Raw genomic sequence first — 24962 nt, forward strand, 5'->3', positions numbered from 1 at the left:
GGTGACCTTTGTGTCGTCAGTGAACTTCCGGAGTTTGACAGATGGGTCTCCTGAGGTGCAGTCGTTGGTGTAGAGCGAGAAAAGCAGCGGGGAGAGCACACACCCCTGGGGGGCGCCAGTGCTAATAGTCCTGGTGCTGGATGTGATGTTCCCCAGCCTCACCTGCTGACTCCTCAGTCAGGAAGTTTTTGATCCACTTACAGGTGGAGGCTGGCACAGTGAGCTGGGTGAGTTTGGAGTGGAAGATGTCTGGGATGATGGTGTTGTACGCCGAACAAACAGGAACCTTGCATATGTCCCTGAAGAGTCAAGGTGTTGCAGGATGTGATGCAGTCCCATGTTTACTGCATCATCCACTGACCTGTTAGCCCTGTAGGCAAACAGCAGGGGGTCCAGCAAGAGGCCTGAAATGTCCTTCAGGTGGGCCAACACCAGTCTTTCAAAGGACTTCATGACTACAGATGTCAGGGCGACAGGCCTGTAGTCATTTAACCCAGAGATGGAGGGTTTTTTAGGATGATTGTGGAACGTTGGAAGCAGGAGAAAACTTCACACAGCTCCAGTGATCTGTTGAAGAACTGTGTGAAGATGGGGGCCAGCTCGTCTGCACATATTTGCAGGCAGGATGGAGACACACCATCTGGGCCAGGAGCCTTCCTTGTCTGGCACACATCCTCTTAACAGATTCTCAGTGCGGGTCAGTGGAGTGCAGAGGACTGCATGATTTTCAAGGCAATGTGACATCTTTACACCAACCTTTGTTTATGTAGATACACAGATCGACCTATTTTTGCGAACTCGGCCGAGACGGTTTTGCCATAAAGACCATAAATCAAAATTGGCATAAGCCATTGTACCCAAACCTGACATGTCTGTTCAGATGCTCGGCCCGAGCTTCGCTGAGCAGTCCTGGGATATTCTTCCACTAGGGGGCACTACACATGCAAAAGGTTTAGACCTCGTAATTCTCTGCATGGATTCGCACAAAATTCGTTTTGTAAGATCTAGGGTCACTCCTCAGTTGATGCATAAACTTTGGTAATGATTGCTCACAGTGGATTTTCTCACCAATATCTTGACTGTTTTTTAAGTTTAAACTGACAAAAATATCCGGGTCTGGCACATGTGACGTCACTACCTCAACTTGTGAGAAGGTGTGTGGAAACAGCCTCTCACCAGCAGCTCAGTCAGCTGACAATGAGGGTGTTTAGATCATAGTGAGTTTAAGTTCTTTGGATCCCGTGACACTTATTTTTCTCAGTTAAAAAGTGTTTGTACAGCTTAAACTTGGAAACACAAAACGTCACAGCTGGGTTGAACGTGTCGCCCTGTGGTCAGGTACATATAATGTCAAATTTGCGTTTCCCCAATTATCTCAAAGTCACTTTAATCTGGTGATAGGTGATGATGGAACAGTGGACGCCTTTGGAGTGAGAGACCTGGGTTCAATTCCCCACTGTCTCTGACATATATGGATAAAACTGGATAAAAGTGTCAGCTAAATGAATAAATGTAGATCTCTTAAGTCATTGCGTCTATATTTATTATTACTTTCATTGTTTGTGTTGACATTGTTTGTGTTGCTATTGTTTTGCATTTCTATATGGAACTACTGCGTGTTCTCTTTCCTCCTGCTCGCCCCCTCTTTTGTTTTTTTGTCCAGTGCTTAAACTGCTTGTTTAAACACTTTAAGTGTATTGTTTTTGTCCAGGCCTGTGACAATACTCATGTAACAGCAGGCTGTTAAAGCCCCTGGATGAAAAGTGGGGGCTAACAAGTTAAAACCTACAGACAGGTCTTCATGTTGTGTGAGAACTGTATGCTGCGGTCGGTCTACAAAGAAATGAAAGCGAGCTCCGAGTGGTTGCAGTGCTTAGACTAATGTATGTCAAGCTGTGGTAGACCAGATGGCTTGAACCTGGGCAGCCACAGTACAGCTTCTCTTTTAGCTTTGCATGCATTCTGTATTCAAACAGGACAGGAAGAGGTATCTAGTTTTCCTTCAGTCACAGGCAGATCACACACATTCACACCTCATGGAAAAGAAGGAACAATTGATGGTGTTTGCGGAGGATGTTGCTTCAAATGTAGCTGTGAACAGGAGTTTAATATTTGAAACTATAAAGCATGATGGATAAACTGAGTATATTCAGTTAATTTGTTATTCTTCAGCTATGCTTTCTTTATTAGTAGGAAGTGTGTTGAACTGCGGAGAGCAAAGCATGAACATAATTTCCTATAACGACACAAGGTCAGAAATCATTTACAAACTTCTTGCACATTAACGTTGTGCTATCCGTCTCTCAGGTAAACTCTTATCCCAGCGAAAAAAATGCAAAAGCTGGAATGTGCAGAATGATAAAGGAGCGACATTTTAAATTATCCAGGACAGAATCAAAAGGAGCAAGAAACTGTGAAGTGTCACTTCCTTTCTTGGAAGAAGTGAGCTTTTTTCACCACAACCAAGTAGCTGATTTACTGTGTGAAGACAATTCTAGGTCACAGCCCCTGGTGAAAATGATTCATTAGTTATATATATATATATTATATATTATATTTCACTTTAGGGTCCATCTTAGTATCTAATTTTATCAACTAGGTTATTTAACTGAATGTGCAAATAAATGTAACAAGCCTAAATGTGAAATGTGTTGTTGATTAAGCCTTTGTCATGATCTCACCCAGCTCTTCATATATTTGCATAATTATTCCAGTTGTCAGTCTGCCAATAACTGACTCTGCCTGTCATGTGAGAACTTTACAATCTTAAAAGTTTTATTGATGCTGACATTTCATCTTCCCACTATTGATTTAATAATTCTTATTTTTTAATACATCTTATATGATGAATGCATGTTTTAGCCTACATGGATCTGTTCTTCCTCTTTCGCTTCTCTTCTTTGGGAGAGCTGCTATGTTGGAAATAAATCAAACAGGATGCATGTGTTTGCTCTTTGTCAACATCCCCACCGTTGAGTTACAATCCTGTTCTCATCCGTTTCTCTTTCTCTCTTAAAAACAGCAAATCCTAAGACCGTGTTTTAATTATACAGCCAAAATGTGCACATCTTTAATTATATGCATTTGACTCAGTGCAATATTGATGTAATATTTAAAATTCATCTTTAAAACTAAACTGAATGCATGCTGGGAGGTGATGAGCAAATTTAGTGAATTAATTCAACTTGTGAAGACATAAAGCTAACTTTGTTCACATTGATTTGAAAACATTTTGAGTTTGAGTTTGAAGATGACTCAAGATGATTTAGATACAGATTGCACAAGTCGCAACAACTACGGGGTTGCGAGGAAATCCAACATTGCTGAGAGCTGCAGCAGAGTCTGGGCAGCGGGCAAGCTTTGACTTGTTGAAGCGTCTACAGAAGGCTCGTGGGGGCGGGCAGGTAGGCGGAACAGTGTTGTCCAATTCAGATGAGAGCAATTTGACAGGCAAATCGTGTAAAACCTGTCACAAGCTGCAGAAGCTGCACGAAAACACGATGCCTGTCTGCATTTAGCTCTACGATGGAGGTGCAGATGAGAATTATTGTCCTTTGTTTTGGTAAGTAGCCTTTTTACCTAAATAACTGATGCACACAAGGGCGTAAAGTTAGACATGGACGGTGGAGACGTGTCCACAACAATATACAGCGACTACTGAATTGTATGTAGATCTAGAATTCAGATTAAAAGTTTTATAACCTCTGTTGGCCGTCAGTGTGTTTGGTTCATGAACTGTTAACAGTCTGCCGGAAATATTATATTTATTCTCCTAATATTACAACTTTATTTTCTTAATCTAAATGTTTTATCTAAATGTCAGAGACACACAAGCTTAAAAAAAATAAAATAAAAAAGGTCCAGGAGTTTCTAACTGAATTAAAATGAATTAATTTATCATTTAGGTTAAAAGCTGCCACATGCACATTAAAAGAGGTTCTTCCCCAAACAAAAGGCTCAAAAGAGAGAGGGAGAATCCTGCCTGTGTGTGTGTTGACTCAGCAGGGATTATGTTACATGAGAAAAGCTGTTCTACAAGACAAACAGATCCGAGAGCTGCACTGTTTATATTCTGTATATATATTCTGCAGAACAATTCACCAGAACGCAGGAAATTAAGTGTGTAATGTTCACTATCACATCGATAGTAGGCTTAAAAAGCAACAAAAACAATTAGATAGAACAATGGTGGATTTTTATGCTAGACGTTTGTCTCTCATTGGTTGTATGTTTTTCACTGAAACTCAAAAGCTTTTTTATATCCCTCAAATCTTTTGGGTGACTGTTCATGATGGAGCTTCAGATTAGAGATATCTTTTGGCTCTAAACCATTCAGTGCTTTATAAACTAACTTTATTTCACACACTGGAAGCCAGTGTAAAGACCTGAGACCTGGAGTAATGTGAATCACTCTCCTGGTCTTAGTTAATAGTCCAAAACTATCCTTTCTGGTTTCTTTAAAGCATTTGAAGCTGAGCACTAGGGGTCGACCAATAATCGGCCTGACCGATTACTGTGGCCGATATTCTGCATTTTTGCAATAATCTGCATCTGTCATTTTAAAAACAAATAGCCGATAATTAATTCATAAAAAAATGTGCGCCTTTGGCTCTGATGCAGCCGTTCCTCTCTGTCTGTACTCACCACACAGTACTAGCTGACTGGTTACAAGTCACAAGTAGCCAATAGAACCAGCAAGCCACCATACTGCAGCCTCTCCCCTCTCATCTCTCAGCAGAGCTGCGCACAGGTGAAGCGAAGCTAGCGGAGCAGATCTGTGGAGATTACAGCAGAGTACAGTTAACCATAACTACGCCTGTTACTGTGTGCAGCAAAACCAGCAATACTAGTAAAAGGCTGATACTGCATCAGTACATCAAGCGGAAACGTGTACAAAGCTATATTTTAATCTGCTCTGTCTCGTCCACCGCACCTGTGTTTTGGTTTTACACAAGCACGGCTAATAGCTATTTTGTTATAAACAAGCTGAGATGAAATCTGCCTGCAGCCTGTTTAGCTGAGATGCTACGTACCTTAAAATACTTACAAAACTCCTTGCAAACTCAGCTGCTTGTGGAGAGAATCCAGCTCCTCTCTACCAGCAGCAGCAGAGGGAGGAGGAGGAGGAGGACAGGAGGAAGGACTGATACAGAGTTCTGTGGTCTTTACTCAGTATTTTGATGTCAGGAAGATAGTTTATTTAAAATGTTCCATTTGTTTCCAGTGAGATACTGATTTTATAAAGTGACCTTGCTGCTGTAGACTTTACTTTTGTTGCTGCTCTGAAAACAGTTATAATAAAATATTAAATATGATTACTGTTCTGAGTTTGTTCTTTTTTAAGGAAAAACCAATAAGAGTAACGATAAAGAACAGAACCAATAAATAGTACCAATAGAATGTAATCAATAAAATCCCAACAATATAAAATAAATTCAGTATAAATGGCAGCAGGTAAAGACAAAGTTTATAATAATTTACCACTCATAGTTAACAAGTCCATCTCTGGGAGGGATCTCTAATTAATTTAATTTACTATTTATAAAGATTAAACATGACAGTTAGCTTTAATCTTGTTATTTTTAACAAGACACCAAGATTAAATATTTTACAGCAAATGTATATCAGTTCCACATATCGGTCATCGGTCTAATTGGTTACTAATAATCGGGATCAGCCAGGAAAAAAACATATTACAGACTTTGTTAGTACATAAACATACATAATCATGCAGACGACACTTATTTACATTACAATATCACCAAGTGACTACGGCCCCACACAAACACTAGTCTGAGCATGTCAATGATATCATGATTGGATGTGACAGAATGTCCTCACAGTTGATTAGTCAGTTAGTTGATTGTTTGATTGATCGACTATATTTTTCAAGCAGAAATGCCAAACATTCTCTGGTTCCAGCTTTTCATATGTGAGGATTTGCTGCGTTTCTGTGTTTTAAACTGAATATCTTAAGTGCTGCTGTCCTGGACGTTGTCGAGAAGAATATTAAAGTCAAAGTCAATGCAGATGGTTTGGCAAAGTTATCAAAAACGTTTCACCATGACCTGCAGATATTTAGGAATACAGCTCCACAGGACCAATTTTAACCGAAGAACAAGATATTTTAAAAATTTCAATTTTCCATATGACCTCTGGTGAAACAGGAAATAAATCTTAAACAAAATGGCGCCTTAATTTCTTGGGAAAAAAGTTCAGGAACAGCTGATTCAAAAATGTCTGCACTGTTATCTTGGTCTAACCAAGATTCAGAATCAGTTTCAAAATAAAAAAGGCACGGCTAATAAATGATGCACCAGCCAAAGACCTGATGTTTAATAAATCCACGTTCAGTGTATTAAAAGCACTCTGAGGCTGTGACTTCAACGCCACAGTGCAGACTTAAAGAAGTGCAAACTAAATAAGCCTAAACTAAAGACACTGTTCATTATATTTCTTATCAAAGTTATGAAGGTTTGAGGTCTCTGGAGAAACATGACAGCCAATCCAAGTATCAGAGAAGTAAGGGACGTGATCTGCATAGGAAGATAAATTATATAAACCTGAAAATAACTTTTAATAAAAACTAAAACAGAATGTCAACAAAACGGAACTGAAATTGAAATGACAACTGTAAAAAGTCCCAAATTCAGGAGTGTCTTGTTTTTGTAAACAAATTCTGTGTTTATTTGGTCTGTGGACGTGAGGCAGGAAACAGCTTCCAGATACCGTTTACTGATGGCTTGTGGTTAGTACAAAAAAAACACAGATGAAAAAACATAAACAAGACATAAAAACTGTAACAGAGGATACAGCATTGGAACAATGTGAGAGAAATCATGAAAATATATATATATATATATATATATATATATATATATATATATATATATATATATAAAATATTTGGTATAACGGAAAAACAGCTTTTGTTTAATTTGCTCAACTATAAGTTACGGCACTTGAAGGTTCTGTGTGTAACTTCCAGAAAACCCTTGTTTTTAATGATACTATTGACCATTAACTGAACTAATATTCTAACTTAAGTCAGCTAAAACCACAATATTGCAATAAACACTGTGTTTAACCAGTCCAAACATGATTTCCTCTAAATTGTAGGACGGTCATGAACTTATATATCCATGTAAACCTATAAAAGGTGGAAGTGGGTCACACGGAAGGTTGCAGTTACTTTCTGAATACAGAGTTACAAGCTATTGTGCAAAAATCTTTCACCAGTGACCTTTTTTAACCTCTTCGACACGGTAATGAAAATGTTTTGGTATCAAAAGCAGACCTGTCCTTTAAGCCCTGTTTAATTACTGTAAATGACCTGATCTGTGGCCTGAGGTTGGCTCATATACTGTGTGTGTGATTGTGTGTATAAATATAAGAAACCTAGGCCTGTTTCTGGCATAAGCACTAATGGAAAATAAGGGCCCCCAGTGAATCACCCTCATCACCCTTTGTTGACATGTGTTTTTTGTTACTGGAACCACTTAGAAATAAGCAAAAATATTTTTGATTAGCTAACAATAATGACACCCTTACCTGTTGTAAGAATGTTTAAAGTAATTTTTCTTGTAGGGCCATCGGCAGCAGGAAATATGTGCGTTGTATCGTAGTCTCCATCTGTTGAGCACAGTGTGGAATAGTAGGCACTGATCGCACAGCAGCACAAAAGTATGAAAGAATTATTGACCATGTTTATTACAGCCTCAGATACTGGATGTATTTCATTTCTGTGTCAATGAAAAGAGAACTTTAACGAATAAAACAAAAAGCTTTAAGTTGTTAAATCTTCTGATACAGCAGGATCTAACTTTAACTTCTACATGAGCCGTTTCACACATTTCAACATTATACTGGGACCTAATTTGTAAATCAGCGACTGCTTTTACTTTAAGCAAACCCTGTTTCTGCTGGGAACATGTTGTGTCAACAGGACTATTTCAGGAAGTCCTCATTTTATCTTAATCATCAATCATGGCTGATTGATTTTCTGAGTTACAGAAGGGGCATTGTTATGCACATGTGCATCTACCCTCATGTTATAGCCAGACTCAAGTGCCCACAATAAAAGAGAGACACACCAAGAATACAGTTAACAAAATTAATCAAATCAAATTAAACCATATAAGAAGAAATTAAAGAACCAAAGTAAATTTACTCAACATTGTGTGTTGAAATCAGTAATGGGCCTTTCAGACCGACTGCAATGCTGCACCATGAAACCCATTATTTTCGGTGTCTTGCGCCACACCAGAGCGGTTTGGCCCAAGTGTAGTGCAGTGCACTGCCTGACGACCTCGCGTGCACGTGTGGTCAAGTTCAAAATAGTTTAAAGTTTTGTGCTGAACCCAGTGGCCAGCGCAGCGTAAATCGCTTTCTGTCTGAAAGGGCCATAAGTCAGTGAGGTGTATGAGTAAAAGTGATGGATGAACATTAAAAATAAACTCAGAACAACATCACCAAACCAAGACGTGGTGTGACTGCGGGAAGGAGCTGAGAGTGTCACGATCCTGTCCTGAGGTTGTCTGTGTTTTATTATTTTGGCCATGCCTTCTCTGTGTTTTGATTTTGGTTTCTCTGTTTCTGGGTTTTGGTTCTTGATTCTGAGTTTTGGGTTTTGTATCTACTTTTTAGTTCTGTCATCTGTTGAGTTTAGTTGACTGTGCGTTTACTTATTGATCAGTTCGGTATCTGTTATTTAGTCTGGGTTATTATCTGTGCTTGTCTTAGTTCCGGTTTTATTCTGTAATTGTTCTGTCTAATCCTAGTTTCAGTCCTTCCTTACTCCCTGCCTCTGCATTTAGTGTTTTGTCTGTTATGTTCCCTGAGTTATAGTTGGTCGGTGTTTGTCTGTTTACATGGGTTTCTGTTATTGTCTGGGGTTAGATTCTTGTCTGGTATTTTGTAACATGTGTTCCCCCAGTAATTTGCCTGCCCGCCAGTCTCTCTGTTTTCCCTGCTGTCTGCCTGCCTGTTAGCCTTGATCCCTGTCACCTGTCTTGCTCCCGCCCTGCTCGTTAGTCCCTGGTGTATAAATGTTTGTTTTTTCTGTTCAGTCCCCGTCCGGTCATTGTTGCAGGTTGTGTGTACTACCAGTTGCTTCACGTTTGATGTTACCAGTTTCCTGTACCTGTGAGTTTTGTTCATGTCTGGTGTATTTTGGATTTATAAACGCTGGGTCTAAATCTCTGCTCGCAGTGTCATGCGTTTGGGCTCTCTCCTGCTTTGCGCACCCAGCGATCCTGACAAAGAGAGTGATTACACTATAGTCAGGACTTTAGTACTGTAGGAGCAACACAGGTGTTCCAGAGCAAACTAGTCAGCCATCTGTCGAGCAAACAGAGCTAGTAAATCCCCAGGATTACACCATGGTTCATCACACCTCATATGACTAATGCAAATGTTTTTGTTGTATAATTAAATAGCATATACTTTCTATTTTGAGGAGTTTGTTGTGTAATTAGTTGTGGGAGCTGTATATTAATATTTTAACTTCAGTATATTCATATTATTCATTTTAACATACTGCAATAGAGGCTACTGCTGTAGGTAAATTTTTGTATATATATTTGCCACCCAGAAATAAACAGTTTTATCCTGAAAGCCGGTTTGGACTCTGCGGTCATTAAACTGTCCGCTGCTTGAACTATAAAGGTTTAAAGAGGATGAGATTATAGCTATGTTGAGCAAAGAACTCATCCCAAAACTCAATTCTTAGTTTTTTGGGTGGGGATATGGTGGGTTGGAGAAGGGATCCACCTTGTCTAGAGCTGGCAATGGGTGTACTTTACAATATGTAAGTACTAACATCAAAGTTGAATTGTGTAATTCATTAAGGAGGCATTGAGTGTATAAATGAAGTTCAATCAAGAAGACTATGCTAGGCTGCTCATTAGTTCACATTTCTCACACTCTCTTCTCCTCCTTTCTTTGTAATTACTATGGGCGTTAACTCTTAACTAAACTGTCTCCATCAGCCAATCATATCATTGCATCGACATGCATTTTAGTGTGATCTCTCGTTGTGCTATTCCACCTGATTCTCTCTCTCCTGTCTGAACAATATTATTGAGGTTAGCACCAGAGAAAGACTTTTCACAGTTAGATTCCAGCAATGTGAAGCTTCTTCATTAAGCGCACGCCAATATGAGGTTAGAAGCTGCGGCGTCGTCAGCTCCGGGCATCCCGGGGGAAGGATTTTTTTAAAAACAAACAAAAGGCCGAAAATTGAACTTTACTTGCTTAGCTAAGGTTACGTGCGCGGGAGCGAGAGAGATAGTTATTTATTCTCCTGCAAATTAGCGGAGAATAAGATGATCCAGCTGTAGCTCTGTGTCCGTCCTCTCTGCTCCACCAGAAGCCGTGAGCTGCAATTGACTTGTGTGGATTTGTGGTGAGTTTGATCACCTGATGGGCAGAGGAGGCATTATACATATTTAATTTCAAAATCTATGTTTCGTCCCCCCCTCTTTCCTAATGTAAAGTTTTATTTCGCATTGCCTTCCTGGCTCAGGAGATTTCAGAGCTGGCTCATATAGGAGGCAGTTTACTAAGTGACCAGTCAGTCACTCACACACTCCACATCAGTCGCAGACAAAATGTAGCCTATAGAAATATTGAGGAAGGGGGGGGGGGGACCAAAAAGCTGGTCGAGGCCGGTGCAGCTGCCTCTTTTGTGCTGCTGTTCCTTCTAGCTGCAGGCAGCAGTGATGGTGACTGCAGCAGGGGGGGGTACATCTAATGTAGGACTACTCTTAATGTCGCTATATTTTCCATTCAGACGTTTTTATAACTTAACCAGTCTGTAATCTGCATTTTGCTTCATTAACCGAAATGAGCTGTGATTCAGGCTGTGCGCGCAGTCACAGAGCTGGACAGACGCAAACATTCAGGCAAATATCTTCTCAGTTTAAGGCTGTATGTTCTACTAATACAACTGAAATCTAGTGAGCGCACACCATGGCACTGGTGACCCTGTTGGAAAGCAGTCTGCGTCGCTCTTTCACAGGCCGGCAAGTGATACACTTTCACTTTCCATTAACGACGCATTAAACGCGTCTTTAGTCTCTGCAGAACAAATGAAGACTGCACACTGTAAGATCTATGTCAGACGATCACTGCTTTGATTGAGATATATCCTGTTGTTCAGAGCATCGCTTTGGACATAAAACGGTTTCTTTTCTTTAATACACAGTGGTTACTATTTGTTTCATAGAACTGAGAGAGAGAGAGAGAGAAAAAACACAAACAGTCCTGTAGCTAGTCCTGTAGCTAGTTAGCTAAATGCTAAAAACACTCCAGGTACTCGAAGTGCGACTTGACTGCTCCCGACTCCAGTCCCCTAACGCCCGCCCCCTTACAAATCTACGCCAATCAGACACAAGAAACCTGAAATGAACACAAACATCAACCAATGAACGCCCCTAATCCATGTGTTACACGATTTTAGATCCACGGGTGCAGCGGGGACCAATTTAAGTGCGAAAAAACATCGCTGATCTGCTGTTAGCTACCGTCAAAAAGATATTAAATGGCGATATCGTACCAAATACGTTTACTCGCCAATATGGCGAAATAAAGTTATAACTAAATAAAATTGTAACACTGCATCATTAACAAAAAACTTCTAATCTGTTTGTAGCCGACGTTAATAATTAACGTGATGGCAGCCAGCGGGACGTAAATGATTACGTTAAACGACCACCACAAGTTTGGCAAGTAAACAAACGCTCATTCATCTTTTCATAACGAACGACAGTCGGAGTAAACCTCTCGTAGGTCGTAGCTGAAGCACGAAGCAAGCTAACGTTAAATAGCCAATGCTGAGTTAAACATGTTCACTAACCTCAGGTCTGTTTGAAGTCACTGTGTGTGCAACTTAAGTTAAGGTGACCAGATTTCTGAAATGAAAACCGGGGACATTTTTGATTTGGTGGTCAGTATATCATTAAAAGATATGTTTATTATATACATTAAAAATGGGGACATTTCCGGGGACGGCTCCAGACGGGGGCACGCCACCAAAACCGGGGGACTGTCCCCTGAAAACGGAGACGTCTGGTCACACTAACTTAAGTCAAATCAAGTCAGAGTCTCAAACTTGAGTCGTCCTTCTCTGCCATGAAGTCAGGGAAACATTCAATAATTCAGAGACAGGGGTGTGATTCACCAAGAGGGATGGAGGAAATATGCAAGCTGGAGATACTGTTTATATAAGGCAGCGTATACAGTAGAATAAGTAGAACACCAACACAGACTAAAAGAATCACCATCTCTGACCGGTCCAAACTTAACCCTGCATGATCACTTGGCTGTGAAAACAACACTAACATGAAGTAGCTTCACCTTTAACTCGATATGATGAACTTTGTAGCAAACACATGCTGATTTCGACATCCAGCAGACACAGAGAAACATTATCATTCATTTGCAGTTGTGTTTCTGGCCACCTGGTGAATGTGAGTCCAATATTCACTCTCGTTTTTGTTTGTTTTTTCTCTCTACCATCTCCTGAGGGAATTACCTGTAGCTCTATGTGGCTGTTAAATACTCCGCCATGTTCTTGTTACAAGATGCCAGGTACATTTATTTGGGATTTTACAACAGGGTTGTATAATGAGATGAGGTTTGCAGTTCCCTTTATGCTACTCACAAAAGCAAACATTATGTACAAATATTATATACAAAAATAAAACTATTTTGACCTGTATATTTCCTGGTGGAATGGAGTGAGACAGACTCAGTCATGTGATTAATCTTTTGTGGTAGAGTAATGAATGCAGTGGCTATAGATTTAGGCCGCCATGTTAAAAACAGTCCACAACTAAACACCACCAACTCGCCCAAAACTTCACATTTACTAACATAGATATTTGTATGCATGATCTAAGCAGCTTAGCTCAAGGAGGTTACCCGGCGGGCTTTTAAGAAGGTTTATACATACAGAGAACTTCTTTTTAAATACATGCTATAACTAACGGACCCGGCTTCTAATTGAGACCTGCGTTTATTTGCCACACATTTATGTAGCCGCCTCGGTGTGGTTTTTTTCAGCCCTTAAAACTCCTTCAGCTGACACCAAAGAGCAAAAGCTGAACGTTCTCCCTGGTCATCCTTTTGTTATTTCCTGTTCATTGTCATTGTGTCATTTATTCTCCATTTCCTGTTGTAGGCCTAGTAGATTATGTACTTATTTTGTTTCCCTCTCGTTTCGGTCTCTTCACTCTCACTCTCTGCATGGATCTCCATTCTCTGTTGTGTTTTAGTCCTTTCATTTTTTGTTTGTTCCTTCCTGTTTAAGTTTGAAGTTTTCTGTCACTTGTGTGCTCCCTGATTATCAGTTTAGTTTCACCTGTCCCTTGTTAGCTCTAGTTTAGTCTTGCTATTCCCCTTTGGTGCAGTGCCGAGGATTAATTTCTCACAGCCTCTGGGAAGAAGCTGCTCTGTTTTCAGGTGTCTGTCTGCAGTTAGATGCCGGGCAGAGAGCGTACAGTGGGTTTTTCAGCTTTTTCACTAAAACACTGTGAACAAAAACGAAAGGAACTATAGAGAGGTGTAGATAGAAGTACTTATGTAATCCATTGTTAATATAAAAATATTACTGACACTTTCAAATGTGTCTACACACGAGGCGTTACTGTTGTCTTTTTCAGTTGTCTGCCTCATTTGGATATTCATGAGAACTCATTCACAGTCAACGAATAGGCCTGTTTACGTTTGAAGTACTAAACCTGGGAGACAACTGTTGCTAAATTGACGCAGACTCACTTTTCACTGGCTTATAACGACAATGCTGTCTGCCCAGTGAGGCGTGTTCACATCATGTGTCCTGCTCGGTGAAAGCAAAATGTTTGGTGCTTCACTGAGCGTGCCTGTTGGTGTGACCCAAAACTGCAAACATAATGCAAAAACCCTGCGGCCGCTATTCACCTGCAGCTAGGAGTGAAAGTACAATGGAGCTGTTTGCTTCTTTTATCTCATCAAGACAGGTTTAACTTGTTTGCTGCTTTTAAAAATATAGAAGATGCATTTGTTGTTAATGTTTAATTTGTAACCACCAGTATCAGAAAGAGAGAAAATGTATGGATCCAACTGACTGAGGAAAATGATTCACTCCTCAGAATCAGTGATGGGCCACAAACGGACAGGTAATATGTAATGGACAGGTTAATTATAAAAAATGTGACAGACCGTAAAGGGCAGTCACTAAAAGGGATTTTATTCACATGGTTATAAAGTATTTCACATGGCTGCAATAGACATTCTGGAAGTCGTGAGCTTACATCTCACTGTTGACTTGTTTGCTGTGCATCTGTGTTGACTGTTGTACCACTCTGTATTTTACAGTGATGATTTCATCTGCGACGGATGAAGTGAAGAACCTGACGGGCGCTGAGGGAGGATCCATCACTCTACCTGACCCTGTTGTGGAGTTGGGATTTCTTTCATTAGGAGGAAAGCCTATTGCTATGGTGACTGAGAGGAAAATCACAATATTGGAGGAGATTTATAAGGACAGACTTCTCTTGAACAGCAACACTGGACTCTTTACACTCTCGGGCCTGCAGAGGACTGACTCTGGGATTTATTATATTGACTCTAAAAAAGGAAGAGTCTTCACTAGCTCTTATAAACTCACTGTGTATGGTAAGTCACATTTCCTTTGCCTGTGTATTTGTGACATCATTGCTCTGTTTAATCTCCACCAATTTCTTCTCCAGAGTCTGTCCCGACTCCTGCAGTGAAGGTAACAAGTGTGAGCGCTGACAGCTGCACCTTACTGTGTTTAGTGGAGAAAGCCGAAGAGACGTCACTGTTGTGGTACAAAGACGAGGAAATAGTGAACCAGAGCAGCTCTGCGCTCTCTCTGCCTCTCACAGTACACAAGCAGGACTTCAGCTCCTCTTACAGATGTGTGGCAGCCAACCCTGCTGAAAATAAGACTCATGCAGTCCATGTTTCCACATCCTGCAGTGGACAAAACGACACGGCGACAGACACAAGACATCGTAAGACCGATTCTAACACTGAATACAAAAGTAATATTCTCATATTTTAAAGGATCTTTTAATTGGTTCATGTTGTTGACTGTTTTTTGTTGATGTCGTGTGTTTTGTTTGACAGATATGATCGGAATTGCAATCTCAATAGTGGCTACTGTAATTATTATACTTGTTGCCTGTAACATCAAGTGGAAATATTTTGACAAGAGGAGAACCAGACAAGCACAAGGCAGGTATTTGTTTTAGTGTTTTCTTAATCTCACTGCTTGATTACAGATTTTTTTTTTTTTGATTATAGATTTTATCCCGATTTTTTAGTATTTTATATATAGCCCAGGGCAGAGCTCCCCATGCTTCAGAGACAGCTGTAATAACACAAGATAAGAGGCTTATTCCCCACTGTTTGTTATCATGCCTCTAAATATTTTGGAGCTATTGATAACATCGTTAAAATTCAGCCACTAGATGTCACACTTCCATTCCAGTATAGAAGAATGGGGAACAGGATGGGACGGTGAAAATCCACTCCCGTGTCCCCCTCTAGTTGCCAGTTCGTTGGACAACCTGTATATTTCCTGGTGGAATGGAGTGAGACAGACTCAGTCATGTGATTAATCTTTTGTGGTAGAGTAATGAATGCAGTGGCTATAGATTTAGGCCGCCATGTTGAAAACAGTCCACAACTAAACACCGCCAACTCGCCCAAAACTTCACATTTACTAACATAGATATTTGTATGCATGATCTAAGCAGCTTAGCTCAAGGAGGTTACCCGGCGGGCTTTTAAGAAGGTTTATACATACAGAGAACTTATTTTTAAATACATGCTATAACTAACGGACCCGGCTTCTAATTGAGACCTGCGTTTATTTGCCACACATTTATTTATTTAACTCTGTGTGGTTTTTTTCAGCCCTTAAAACTCCTTCAGCTGACACCAAAGAGCAAAAGCTGAACGTTCTCCCTGTTATTTCATGTTTTATGTCATTGTGTCATTTATTTTCCATTTCCTGTTGTAGGCCTAGTAGATTATGTACTTATTTTGTTTCCCTCTCGTTTCGGTCTCTTCACTCTCACTCTCTGTTGTGTTTTAGTCATTGTCATTTTTTGTTTGTTCCTTCCTGTTTAAGTTTGAAGTTTTCTGTTTGTGTGCTCCCTGATTATCAGTTTAGTTTCACCTGTCCCTTGTTAGCTCTAGTTTAGTCTTGCTATTCCCCTTTTTCTTTGCTACTTTACCCTTGTATTTTGTATTTCTTGTTTCTATTTCCTTGTGTTTTTGGACTGCCTGTTGCTGGATTTTGTATTCTGGATTGCGCATGTCAGTTCTTGCCTGCTTCCTATCAGATTTGTTTGCATGTTGGACTGCTATCCTGGTTTTGATCTCTGCCTGCCATATCACCAGCCCGTTGCCCATGTTGTGTTTTTTTCTAAATTAAAAAAAAACTCAACCTGCTCTGCCTCTAATGTCTGAATTTGGGCCCAAACCCCTTTGATTTCCTGCTAGCAGTCATTGCGATACCTTCTTTTGTTGTTGGACACTTGGTACTGGAGGGAAGCCAGGCACTTCCAGCCATTTCTGTTTTTTCCCCACACTAAATGGAAAACAGAGACACACGATACCCATGTCGTTATACTATTATAGAGATATAGAGATAAGCAAAACATTCATTTTGGACCCGTCAGCATTTTCAAAATAATATACACAGGAAAAGTGATCTTTGAGTTTTTCCAGTGAACAGAAGGTACTTTCCACATTTGACTGTGGTTGTATGTAAATGGAGCTGAGAGATGGGTTGGGATTACATTTACATCATTGGGTTGACAAAAGACCATTTGAGAACTTCCCTGAGCATGTTTTCTCGGGTGGTTTCCACGTATCGGCTCCCAAAATGATTGTATTTTTTTAGACATTCACCTTATCTGCTTTTTTTTCTTGTAAAGTACTTGATAATTTTATCTCTGTTGTGCAAAACTGGGGTGAAATCACTGTTTGAACGGAGCCTGCCTTTTATTCACCAAACTAAGAATATTTAAGAATAAGAGCCTTACGAGTAAAGGAAGTTCTTTGCTAAACATTTATCAAGCGACTGAATCACATTTATGCACAGACTGGAATAGACAGTCAGATTTAAGGATGTACCGTACAGCCCATTGTTTGTTCTTTTAAAAACAAATCTAGTATTTTTCTCAGTGATTTTCATGTTAAAAGTTTTTTGGTGTGAAATCATTAATCTCTCCAGTAATGTGAAATTAACTATTTAATTTATATCTTCTGCTATACCTTTATATCTCCCCCTTTTTATCAATCTAATTTAATCTATCCTGTCTATCTCTTTCTGTCTCTATATTTATACAGGTGCATCTCAGAAAATTAGTAATTAATTACAATTTTGAGCTGCAGCTGTCAGACTGGGCGTTCATCAAACTTTGCCATCGGGTTTCAAATCCAAATTAAATTCCAAAACTAATAGGATGTGTGTGACAACATGAATATAATTTGCAGTAGTGGACAGGTGCAGCTCCAAAAAAAAATGATTTCAGTTTTTTTAGATGCACCTGTATATCAGTCATCTAGTAGAGTGTTTACCTCTAGTAGCACTATGGAAGTAAACTGTGCAGGACTTTAAATATGTTATTGAACAGCTTTTGATGATTCTTAAATCTGCAAACAGGATTAAATATTAAGGATCCAAAACTTCACTTGAAGCAGTTTTATAAATAGAGGCGCAAAAACTATTGTCAGTGTTAAAGAACCATCAGTGTCACTGTTTTAAAGAACTGCTTGGTTAAACTTAACAGCGGCCCCCTTTGTATTTATGGTGCTATTGTATAACGTCAATGTACTTCCTGTTGACGCACGAGTCACATTTGTGGTGTACAGTACTGTGAAAAAGAATTTCCCCTCCAGGATGGTTTCCTGACCGGCCAAAGCTTTGGGGCTTCCAGTGTATTTCCCAGATAACGAATATGAGACAACAGTTCAGCCAATGCTTTCTGCCTCGTTTGCTCTCTACATGGACTGTTTACTTTGAGAGCAGATCAAATACATATTAAACACTTCTTTGAATCTACCAAGTACACATACACATGTTGAGTCATACGAGGTTTGTGTATCTGTAAACGTAAGTGTTTATATGATCACGAGCATCCCTTTCCTGTCACTAAAACCAGCATGCAGTGCATCTTGAAAGTTTTCACAACGCTTCCACGTTTTATTATGTTACAGCCTGACTGTAAAATGAATAAAATGTGTTGTTTTCTTCAATTCTACAAACAATATCCCGCAATGACTACATGAAAGAAGTTTGTTTGAAATCTTTGCAAATTTATTAAAGGGGGAAAAAAGCAGAAAGTATTCACAGCCTTTGCTCAGTACTTTGTAGAAGCACGTTTGGCACCAGTTGCAGTCTTTTTGAGTATGATGCTACAAGCTTGGTACACCTATTTCTGGGAAGTTTCTCCCATTCTTCTTTGGGGGACCTCTCAAGCTCCATCAGGCTGGATGGGGAGCTTCGGTGCACATCCATTTTCAGATCTCTCCAGAGATGTTCAGTCAGTCTGGGCTCTGGCTTTTAAAACTACAACTCTTTCATATTGTCATTGTGGGATATTGTTTGTAGAATTTTGAGGAAATAAATGAATTTCATCCATTTTGGAATAAGGCTGTAATAAAATGTGGAAAAGGTAAAAGTGAATACTTTCCAGATGCACTGTGTGGTGCAGATAGTTACTAGTGAGACATTAACTGTGCATTAATATTACTCACTTTTGAAATTTCCATCATTTCACCAACAGTTTTGGTCACCTATCATAAGGTGGGGTAGGACCTTAAACCTTGAAGTTAGATTGTGTATACCTGTCTGACTCCCTTTTTCAATGAGATAAATGTTTTCCTTGGTCATGTGCTAGGATAGCCTGAAATGCATGCTATGTATGTGCATGTTGCTTATTTGCTACGCATGCTTTTGTTAGTGGAAAACCATTTATTTGACAAATTCCAGTCTGGTTTCAGAGGCACAGAGGAGGGGTCGGTAACCATTACTATCTAAAGAGCCCCTGTTGGCCAGGAAAAAAAAATCCTGTGTGGACAAAAAGATATTTAAGCCCTTTAAATGCAGGTAAAACAGAATATTTTAGTCTAAATGAGCTTATCAACATTACTAGTAGGCATTTATGATTATTTGGCTACGTTGCATTTCCAAAGCAATGTTTTGGTGCATTTAGGTTCCAGGAGTCACATTCTACCAGTTAAACTGACTTCAATATCAAATCAATAATTTAAGCTAATTATCTTTTGGTTTGAAACAGGGCATTCAGTGTTTTGTCCAAATAGCTCATTAAAAATAATGTGTACCAAACTTCGAAGGCTACAGCTGTCATTTGAATGTGTCCTTTTACATATTTAATATATTATTATCATATTTAATTTAGGTAAATATAAAATGGATTGGACCTCCGTATCAGAGATACCAAATATTACAGGACTCGGATCAGCATTTTGTATTTGTGAAAAGTGTCTGGATGTCTCAGTTTTCTGTATTTAAATCACAACAAAAAGGTGACTCAAAAACTCAGTTTTGATCAACATATCACTTCTATCCATAAACCATTCCAGCAGACTGAAGACTCTAGATAACTAAGACAACTAGATCAAAATTCTGCTGCTTTACTAACTAAAGTCAGTGTTCCCATATTGCCCTGGTGCTGGCTTCTTCACTCAGGGCTCATTTTAACAGGAAGCCAGAGTTGTTGTTGTTGTTGTTGTTCTTGAACAAGTTTGGCTTGTCTTTGATATTACTTTCACGTTTTGCTTTTTTTGTAAAGCACTTTGTATCTCTAAGTCTTTGCCTCTTTGCAGATGCAGTGAACAGAGGATCAGATGTGGAGTACAGTGACATACAAATATGTGAAGACAGACGCAGTCAGGTTGGTACACAAATACACCCTTAATTGTAATGATGATCCTAAACAATTTGTTTTTTTTTTATGAAAATCACAGCACTCATGCACACAAGGGTGTAGGTTTCCTTTCAACATTGGAGGGGATACATTATGCTGATGCACCCCCACAGAATTTTATGCCATTATGTTATTTCTTTTTTAGGATCTTATGCAGCAAAATTTCTGAGCATGAATGGAGGATGATTCCCCTAAAAAGAGTTTCAAATATGGGCTATGTAGCATACATTTCAAGCTTAGATTGATTTTATTTTACCACAGTGTAATATAGTCATAAAAGAGGGTGTTTTTACTGACACTGTCATGATTAATTATAAATCTGAGGCACTGATGAAATCTAACTCGGGACGCTGCTTCTGACAGGGTCGATAGTTTGACTTTTGCAGCCTACTGACAGATAATAGCACTGTACAATAGCAAGTCTGTAATTTGTGACGCTGAAACTTTTACCATTATAGAAGATCAGAATAGCCTACACAAATCTTATCATTTTATTTCTATTCTTTTTATTTATTTTTCTTCACTTAGAATCTAAAATAACGTGTTAATAGGATACTGTGTTGAAACGTGTGAGCGTCATAATCAAACGATGCACAAGAGCTGTATCAAAAGACAGTTTTATCATCACTATCAGCTTTAATTTAATTCAATTTATGGTGGAAATATATTTATTTATGTAAACATACTGAGTGCAAAGGCAGAGAAACAGAGTTTTGGGTCCAAACGCAAGACACGGAGAGTCACTGGTTAATTTGCAACATTAACCGCAGAGAAGGCTGACATGTACCTCATGGCAGGCAAGGATCCAAACAAAGGTAATAATTCCAAAAGAGGAATCATGACTCTACAACGGGTAAATGTCCAAGAATCTAGCAGAGGAAACAAATACGCTGAGACAAGCAGATACAAACGATGATGACACGACAGAGACTGAACAGAGCTGCCAACTATTTAGACAAGAGCGCATTAGCAGGGCGGGCAGGCACAGACAACATAACTCACCAGCCACTTTATTAGGTACACCGGTTTAATTGCTTATTAACACAAATAGCTAATCAGCCAATCACATCACACCAACTCAGGCACATAGACGTGGTCAAGACAACTTGCTGAAGTTCAAACCGAGCATCAGAACGGGGAAGAAAGGGGATTTTTAGTGACTTTGAACGTGGCATGGTTGTTGTTGATCTACTGGGATTTTCACGCGCAACCATCTGTAGGGTTTACAGAGAATGGTCGGAAAAAGAGAAAATATCCAGTGAGCAGCAGTTTTGTGGACGAAAATGCCTTGTTGATGTCAGAGGAGAATGGGCAGACTGGTTCTACATGACCGAAAGGCAACAGCAACTCAACAAGCAGATGGGCTACAGCAGCAGAAGACCACAACAGGAAACTGAGGCTACAGTTCACACAGGCTCACCAACATTGGACAACAGAAGATATAAAAACGCAGCCTGACAGTCTGGATTTCAGCTGCGATATTCAGATGGTAGGGTCAAAACAACATGAACAAAGTGAACCTTTCCTGTGGTGTAATGGTGTGAGGGATATTTTCTTCCTCAGTACCAACTGAGCATCGTTTAAACGCGACATCCCATGCTGACCATGTCCATCCCTTTATGACCACAGTGTCCCCATCTTCTGATGGCGTCTTCCAGCAGGATAATGCACCATGTCACAAAGCTCAAATCATCTCAAACTGGTTTCTTGAGCATGACAATGAGTTCGCTGGGCTCCACATTCACCAGATCTCAATTCAAACAGAGCACCTTTGGGATGGGATAGAACGGGAGATTCTCATAATGGATGTGCAGCCAAAAAGTGTTAGACTATAGCAGGACTAGACACAGAGACATGGACTAAACTAACAGAAGAAACACAGAGCAGGTGGCAGGTGAAGATTGAAAATATAATGGAATATAAAGCAGTGAGGCTCTCAGGCCTTTTGTATTGCTTTCAATTCAGACTGTTAGGCGTTAACACAACCGGTTAACAGTTACACGCAAAGTCAGTCAGTCAGTCAGAACTGAAGAAGTCCTTTGGATGAGGGACGAAACGTCTTCCAGTATCTTCAACGAATGCCAGTTGCCCTTGATTTTAACCTTCGTTGGATAGTTACACGCAAAGTTTGTGTACCCTAACAAATACAGTGACTGGAAACCTACACGCAACAGTGGTAATATTTACATGTTTTGATCAAAATTATTGCTTGTAATAATTTAGCTCTAATTCTATGTCCTTCCTTGACCGCCATCTAGATCAGCACGGTAACGTCTCTATTTGATCTTACTCTTAAGTTCTTCCACTGGGACCCAAGTTCCAGACAGATAACTTCCTCTGGCTGCGTTTCCAGTGAAAACCACTCCCACTCACATTCTTCATGCAATAGCTCACTTCCCTTTGTTTGTGTTTTCCAGGGAGAAAATGTACAAGAACCATCAGGAAATGCTGATCACTCCAATCTGAAAACAATCTATTATAAGCTGGAGGCTCAACGCTTGGTGCCGATTTATACAGACACTACGGATGTTTATGAAATATAAACAACAATCTTCCCAAATACACGAGAAACTGAGAAATTCTAGAGACGGGGAAATATAAAGGTCTTGATATTCTCACATCGACACTGTTTGATGAATCCCTTTCATTACTTTTACATGTGTTGTATTGTTTTTGTTGTAGTGCATTTTCTTTACTGAATATTTGTCTCCCATCATTAACGGTTACTGTGCGACGCTTGATACAACAAGCTCATAAATTTCATCCGTTGCCAGGTTATAGCCACATTTTAAGGTCATACTGCGATTTCAAAACAAAGTGTGTTGTCAAACCTTGCAGATGATAAAGATGTGGCGTATGAAAGCATTGTAGATGCTATAAATAGCATCCCTGATGAACTCCCCACCCACACTTCTCTATTTTTACAGTTTTCGAAAAAGGAATTCAAGATATTAATCTGAAATATAAAAATATTTTTATTGAGACGGCAACAAAAAAAAATGGAAATTAGAATCCACAGAAGATAAGAGAATTAGACAAATTAAAAAAAACCTGTGTGTAATGTAAGCTAACCTTTCCTGTGCTGAGCAACACAAAGTACTCTGTCCTCTCTGTCCCCGTCCGCCATCTGTCGTTCAGGTGACAGTTATGGTTTGAGGCCTGCAGGCAGGTGCAGCAGATACTGTAATCTAACAAAAGGGAATTTTTTTTTTTTTTTTTTCCCACAGGAAGGGGGAACAGAGACAGACAATTCCCCACATTCACACGGTGGCCATTGTCCTGTCGTCTGCTCAGGGTGGGAACCGTGATCACTGTCGAGTTAAGCCTGTGCGACAATGGCAGTGGGAGCAGTAGTAATAACAGTAGTTAACTTTTTAACCAAATTAAAAAGTGCCGACCAATCTGGACTCAGGTTTTTGTCTTTAACTAGTCCTTTTTCTTTGCATGTTGTGCACTAGTCATCATGTTGACCTGAGGAACTGCAGTTAGTGTGACTTGTGGCTGCGTGTTGTCGCTTACATGTTAACTAGTTAACTAGTTATCCTCAAAATGTCCACTAGTCCAGTTACAGGAAATCACACAATCCAGCTGTCAACCAGACTGTAGTTGTAGAGATCGGAGACTTCACCTCATCACTTTTACTGAGTCTCCCTCCTGCCACCTACTGACACTTTATGAGCCTGACACCCACTCACTGGTAGATTTTTCAGTCATTTCATGTGTCTCATTAGTTCCTTAGTGGCAAATATGACACACAGTGCTTTCAGGTGTTTTATTTAGAAATTATAACAAAAGGGTATTATTTGGTAAAGTGTTAACCTGTCACAATGCAGACACCAGAAAACTTCTAATTTAACCTGTTATTTTTACCATTGTGTTAAATCATTGACACAATTGACATTGATCATTCACATTAGTTTTAAAAATTGTTGCAGTGTTTATATAGTTCTTGCATTTAACTGCAAGTGTACATTTTTAATTTTTAACATGATTATTAATAATTATTACTGATTATATCAGTTTAATATAAGTGTGTGTATATATATATTTTTTTTTAATAGCACAATTCTTCTCTTTATGTAAATGTTTTTATTTCACACTTGCTTTGGCAATCTTAATGTTAGCTTCCCATGCCAATAAAGCCCCATTTAATTGAACTGAAATATATATTTCACTCTGCTGAGCTTGACATTTGTGGTTCAAAGTCAAAAGGATTCATCTTTTGTGGTCCAGATATTGCCATCCCTAAAGCTATAAAACTCCATGCTCCTGAAAACTTCTATGTTACAGGTGCATCGGATTTTATTTAGCTGCAATTGTGCACTCTTTCATCATGTTCTCTAACTTGATGAACAGCATGTGACAATTCATATTGTTACAAGGATTTAATTTGGATTTGAATCCCGATGGCAAAGTTTGATGAATGCCATAACTTACACGTGCAGGTTTTTCTAATTTCTTGCCGCTGTAATTCACCTGAAGTGTTTCTAAAAAATGTCCATGTTTTATTGTTTCACAATTACTTTTTTCATATTATTTCTGTCCTTATTACTCATGGGAATAAACATACTTCATCATCGCCATCATCATAATCATCTATAAGATCCACCATTAGGTATGTACAAACCCCAATTTAAGAAATGTTTTATAATATTTTCCAAAATGCAATAAAAACAAAAATCTGTGATTTTGTTAATTCATGTGAACCTTGATGTAACTGACAAGTAAAAAGAAAAGATTTTTACTGACCAGCATTCTGTTGTATTTAATTGTATTTTTGTAAATACAAAGTAAAGTTAGAATTTCATGCCTGTAACACACGCAACAAAAGTTGGGACAGCGTTTTGATTGAAAAATACACAGAATGTTCTAGTAACACCTGTTTGGAAGACTCTATGAATTTATTTATTTGATGTAATCTGATGCTGTGTGTGTGTGTGAGTGTGTGTGTGTGTGTGTGCGCCTTACTCTTTCAGCTCGGCTGCGTGT

General features: G+C 39.3%; 1 protein-coding gene across 8 annotated transcripts; it reads left to right on the plus strand.

Moving 5' to 3' along the window:
* The first annotated feature begins 3396 nt into the window (after positions 1 to 3396).
* Positions 3397 to 24849, plus strand: LOC119899811 (CD48 antigen-like). Of its 8 annotated transcripts, none has more exons than XM_038714586.1 (6): positions 3405 to 3562; positions 14359 to 14658; positions 14733 to 15050; positions 15136 to 15243; positions 19873 to 19940; positions 22391 to 24849. In XM_038714586.1, exons 1-6 carry the CDS (start codon positions 3526 to 3528, stop codon positions 22514 to 22516), a joined length of 957 nt encoding a protein of 318 aa, XP_038570514.1. In that variant the 5' UTR covers positions 3405 to 3525; the 3' UTR covers positions 22517 to 24849. The 8 variants fall into 8 exon arrangements, with proteins under 8 accessions (XP_038570511.1, XP_038570514.1, XP_038570515.1 ...); XM_038714587.1 differs by having other exon boundaries at positions 14733 to 15020; XM_038714588.1 differs by having other exon boundaries at positions 15136 to 15247; positions 22391 to 22526.
* Positions 24850 to 24962: the final 113 nt, after the last annotated feature.

The sequence above is a fragment of the Micropterus salmoides genome, unplaced genomic scaffold (assembly GCF_014851395.1).
Source record: "Micropterus salmoides isolate LMB-PRFRI ecotype aquatic unplaced genomic scaffold, ASM1485139v1 Ms_hic_scaffold_12, whole genome shotgun sequence".
Taxonomy (NCBI): Eukaryota; Metazoa; Chordata; class Actinopteri; order Centrarchiformes; family Centrarchidae; genus Micropterus; species Micropterus salmoides.